Raw genomic sequence first — 5947 nt, forward strand, 5'->3', positions numbered from 1 at the left:
GGGGGGGGTAATGATAAGACTAGTACTGCCATCTCTTTTATTTGTGACATAATGAAAGTAACATTCGCATGATATCAATTACAATATCATTGAGATTCCAGAGAGCTGAAGTCTTTAAAATTACAGTCAAATGGTGGGGAAAATCTGTCTGACATAAATCAAATACTTAAATTCAAATAAAATAAATAGTAATGTTTTCGTCCAGATCACTTTAAGATTCTATAATTGTGTTGTATTTGTCATATAATTCTCTACACATGTATGTGGTTGTCATATAATTCTCTATGCATGTATGTATTTGTCATATAATTCTCTACACATGTATGTATTTGTCATATAATTCTCTATACATGTATGTATTTGTCATATCATTCTCTATGCATGTATGTATTTGTCATATAATTCTCTATACATGTATGTGTTTGTCATGTAATTCTCTATACATGTATGTGTTTGTCATATAATTCTCTACACATGTATGTGTTTGTCATGTAATTCTCTATACATGTATGTCTTTGTCATATAATTCTCTATACATGTATGTATTTGTCATATAATTCTCTATACATGTATGTGTTTGTCATATAATTCTCTACACATGTATGTATATACAACACTCGTATCAATGGATATATTGTAGAAAGGCAAGTTTTACTCCTAGTCCCTTACGTTCAGTTTATATTTCACAATACATACTTAGATGACAATAGAAATCTGATAAAGTTATGAATATACCATGGTTATTTCAGTTCCTCCTTTTGTTTTAAATTTCAGGGAAATGAAAAGGAGGTTAAGGCAGCAGATGATAGTATAGACACCCTAGAAAAGAAGTTGAAGAATCAGGACCAGCAAAAGTAAACCTGCTGTTCTACACAACAAATAAGTTCAACATCCTGATTGAGATACAATTCCTGTGATATTTCAACATGTGAAAGAGAAATATTTCTTTATTAATCAAAAATATCCAATGATGTATCAGTTTCAGTTAATTTGTGTTTAAAACTATTACAGATCTCGATGATATTGAGTAAATGTCACAAAACATGTGTGTCATATTCTACAATAGTTTAGCTACATTGGCTCTAGCAGAATAATGTCCAATTTTAAGTTAGTCCCTTAAAATCTTGCATTTTAAAAAGAATCTCTTAAATGTATTCTTTAGACACAAAATATGAATATAACTAACAAAGTAATAGTTATTTAATATCAAATAAAATATAATTGCAGGTTGGTCTTGGTTTGGATATAGTAATATTTGTGATAGTGCTGTATGCATTATTGTATGTGATATTACTATTATTTACAAACGATTAATCCATCTTTTGGATTAAACATGTCTACTTTAAATGAGAGTGAAGTTCTTAAAATATATTTCATCTCTCACTACCCTCAATATTCGGTCTTGCTTTTAGTTTTAGTGCTGTGATATAAATTAATGCTTGTGGCTGCGGAAAAGAAACTTAACAATTCATTTCTGTTTCTCTTTTTTTTACGGACTTACAGTATTTAAGCTTGGAAAGTACTTTCATGCTAGCTATAAATATCTGATAATATAGCATAATTTTTTTTACAATATGTTTGTTGTTTCTCATGTTCATGTACTTGTTTTTTGGTTCTTTGTTTTAAAGTAGCAATATGTGTGTAGGGGTATCAGATTGTTAAGTGATCGTGACCTGGCCACAGATTGTTAAGTGATCGTAACCTGGCCAAGATAATTTTATGGATGAAAAATGTCAAAGCAATGAATTGTGTCTGATCAGAGATCACACTAGTGATGTGCTATATGTATACATTTACATTGAGGGTTTATATAGTTGGACTTACAATTGTATGTACATTCTTTCAGCACTGTATATGTTATTCATATTGTGGGTACTGTACCTATTAAAAAGGTTTTTGTAGGATATTTTTGTGGTACTATTTACTATCTAATATTGAATCTTAACTGAAAGATTTATGCACGAGAATAAGCCTTCAGCTAGTAGCTTTCTTGTTTTCTTTTGATTCATTTTTACTTGTGTTTTTGATTAACTGTTTTGAAACCGTGTTGTGAATACCCTGGTTTTTACACTATTATTATTGAAGAGTTTCATGTCCAATACTAATTATCAATTTGTAATCATGTAAATTGAAAATGTTCAGTCCAGTACAATTAATTTTTTTTTAAAAAATAGTCAGTGACCGACAGAAATTTAAATTAAGCTATATGGCATACAGCACTGGCATCAACACAGACTTTATATCCAAGTCTGCTACTTAATCCAATGAGTCTTATATCGTATGATGATGTAACAGGATGGTCGTGAAGTGTTGTTTAATTGGTATAGATCGTAGTTTCATTTTGTCAGTGCTATAGGTGGTTAAAAAAATAATGTCTGTACATGTTTATATGAAGACCAATCCCATTATCAACAGATAGGAGTTATTGTTTGTTAGTTATATATGTGCATATCATATGAGTAATATGTTCAGGAGATGATCACCTTATTGTTGATATGGCACTGATCAAAGAGAGTAATGTAACTTTCCGAGCTAATGTTTCTCTACTGTAACAGTCTATAGCATCCACTTTTATATGTCTCTGAATACTGTGAATAGTGGAGCGTATTATGTTAATCATTGTGTTCACCTAACCTTGTCATTGCAACTTGTCCCACAGAAATTTGGTGTGTGTGGGTGGGTGTGTCTACATGTGTGTGATAAGAATCACAGGAACTTCCAACATATTGTAAAATGGGGATTCTGCAGTGATTTTTACAAGAGTTATGAACCTTAACTTGTTCGTCAAACAGCACTTATAGAACTGTAAAGCGCAATTTGTACAAAAGTTTTCAGCAGAATCTTTTTAAATAAGGTATGTGTGATTGCAATCATATCAACATAAACATGATAAAATGGAGATGTTGCTTTCTAAGTTTTACGACGGTTATGGTCCTTTGTTGATCTAACAGTATATTTGAACCTGCTGATTGCAACTGAGTTCCCAGCTTTCACCAGTCTTTTGAGATTTAGTGCAAAAAAGGGAAATACTGCCGTACATTCTGTCTCAAGTTTTTATTCTTCAAGCAGATTAGAACCTGACCATTTGATTTGAAATATAAACAAATGGAGGCGATTCCTATTTAAGATTTTGTAAAAAACGACGACAAAAGAAACATTGGGAATCAAATGATAATCATTTACAACCCAGTGCAAAAAGTAATGCAGCATCCTTCAGTCGTCAGTGACATGTTTTTCTCTCTCCAACTTAAAGTCAGTCACCTTGATATATTGTGGGTGTGTCACATTCTGCTATGAAGGGCTTGTGTACTAGATATAGGCAAAACCCCTTAATATATAACAAAATAGCTTCCGATTCATGTGTTGTGTATATTGACGATGATGTGATAGTTCAAGACCTTTTACTCCTTCAGAGAGCTACGTTTGATATCTTGATGTTTACTCGACTTTGGTATCGAGAGATAAGTATATCTGTGGCTATCAGATATTGACAGTTCTGAGGAAGGTAGTATAAAGTGTGTACATAAGATTGGGAACTAGTAAATGTATGTGAGTGTCATTTCAAGTTCATATAGTCTATTATTGATTTAACAACATTCCATACCTTTGTAAATCTCAGATTTCCTGTGTTGTCCTTAAGTGTCAGTTTTAATATGGTTTACTTGAACCATGATAATGTGGTCACAAAATCTGGAAAAAATCATATTCTGGACTTTTAGGTGAAAAGTAAGGAAGTTGAACGTTTATGTAACAATAAGTAACACAGTCGTTTAATTGGTCTCGATGACCATGGCAATTAAACGTTTTATGTCTAGGGTTATACAATACTGTAAATCAAGCTAATTTGTGTGTTGAAAATTACACCTTTTTCAAACAATTGATCTTTTGTGTATTTCCATACAGATGTTAAGATCTGAGTAGCTATATATGTAGCACATCCAACAGAAAATACATGTAGATCCAACCTAGTTAAGATTGTATGCCTATATATATATCTGCTGTTGAACAAATTGTTTTATACATGTATTAAAAACATGGAAGCAATCCATTTCCTCTACAATTACATTATTCAGGTGATCCCATCGTTTATGTGTATATAAAAATTACAAAATATGAATGAAATTCCATGTCGTTGTGTGTATTACTGAAAAACGAAAAAAATTGTCCTCAAAGATTTGGCAGACGAAAAATATTGTGATTTTCAGTACTTTGTACAGCCGAGAAAACAAGCTTTTACTAGACAACACAGTGGCAAGGACAGCTCATATAAAAGCTGTGATCTCTTCATTGACTAAGGGCTATTTCAGTTTTAAAATATCCCCTACCCATGGATGGAAAAATGATTATGTGGAAGGTAATTAATAAGTGTCTAAAGGTAAAAAGGCCACTGTATGCATAAGAATGAAATAAACTCCTCTTTAGACTGCGAGAGTAATTAGGTTCTTTCTATGGGAACTGGAAATTTGAAGTGGAATAGCCCTGAATTTATTGCTCTAGATTCCATCTAGCTCCATTTATTATTATAGATATCATATTTTTAGCCCACCATAATCAGATGGAGGGCTATTCAAATCGCCCTGCACCCGTTGTCTGTCCGTCATTCCATCCGTCCTTAAGCAATTCTTCTCAGAAAATACTGGAGGGATCTTTCTCAAATCCTACATGAAGGTTACTTATAATTCCAAGTTATTCATATCAGTTTTTGGGACTGATCATAAAACCAAGATGGCCGACACAGCCATCTTGAATTTGAGAGTTGAAGTTTGTTAATGCTATTTCCCATAACTTATTGCAAGAATCTTTCTCAAATTTCACATGAAGATTCCCCATGATCCTTAATTATGCAAATCGTGGTTTTGGGACTGATCACAAAACCAAGATGGCCGACAAGCAGCCATCTTGAATTTGAGTTCAGTTTGTTAGCACTGTTTTTCAGAAAGTTCTGGAGGGGTCTTTCTCAAAATTTTCATGAAATTTTCCCATGGTCCTTAGTTACGCATATTACATTTTTGGACAGAAGGGAAAACCAAGATGGCCAATAGATAGCCATCTTGAATTTGAAAATGAAAGTTTGTTATCATTATTTTTCTGAATGCACATGAAGGTTTCCAATGGTTCCTTCCTAGTTATGCATTTCAAATTTCAAAACCTCAAAAGTTAACATACACAACCCTGAGTTATGTATGTTAACTTTTGAGGTTGATAAAAAGATTGATTAAGATGGCGGACAGGCAAACTGATCAAACAGATCAGAGAAAAGAAGAGAAAAGATCGAACAGATAAAGAACTAATGAAGATGGTACAATGGTGGGCCTCAAGATCCCTCTTGGATCTCTTGTATTTATATGTTAACATCATCAAATCACCTGTCACTTGTGGTGGCAGATTAAATTGTATGCCTCCTTATGTTGAGAAGTTATATTACATACAACAACATGTCTATAAAAAACTCCTAAATTTAAGTTATGATAATAACCATTTTTCCGAGTGTATCTTTGTGGTTAATCTTAATAATATCTGTTTTTTTATATTTCATCACGTTCTTGCTTTTTTTGCATGGATTATTTTTTTTAATTTGTACAAACTGTTAATATTTTATCAGTAAGGATCACTTTTAGAACACAGTTACAATATAACTGGATTTGAGATACAAAATAAAATACTATTTGATAGATTATTCTAACTTGTCACAAAGACTTAACTTTGAGATAACTTTCCCTGTTTATTTGACAAAAAGTTGAATGTCAGAGAATGTCCTCTAAGTCAGTAACTATAATTTTGTTTTGTTTTTATAGAAGGTGAGCTCTTATTTTTGCAAATGATATATTTATTATGTAGTGAGCCTTGTTTTTACAATAATATTTGAAAAAAAATCCAAATAATAAATTGATGAAAATGCACAGGTTTATACATGGGCACTTAATATTTAGTTTATTTAAATATTCAC

The 5947-nt window shown here is 31.9% G+C and overlaps 1 protein-coding gene across 2 annotated transcripts in view; it reads left to right on the forward strand.

Moving 5' to 3' along the window:
- LOC110445569 (protein CASC4-like) overlaps positions 1 to 5206 on the forward strand; it is a 32812-nt gene extending 27606 nt beyond the window's left edge. For both annotated transcript variants that reach the window (XM_021490232.1, XM_021490233.1), the window contains exon 8: positions 775 to 5206. In XM_021490232.1, coding sequence (XP_021345907.1) covers positions 775 to 858 — 84 coding nt within the window. In that variant the 3' untranslated portion in view covers positions 859 to 5206. The remainder of the gene's footprint in view (positions 1 to 774) is intronic.
- The last annotated feature ends 741 nt before the right edge of the window (positions 5207 to 5947 follow it).

The sequence above is a fragment of the Mizuhopecten yessoensis genome, unplaced genomic scaffold (genome assembly GCF_002113885.1).
Source record: "Mizuhopecten yessoensis strain PY_sf001 unplaced genomic scaffold, ASM211388v2 scaffold2329, whole genome shotgun sequence".
Classification (NCBI taxonomy): Eukaryota; Metazoa; Mollusca; class Bivalvia; order Pectinida; family Pectinidae; genus Mizuhopecten; species Mizuhopecten yessoensis.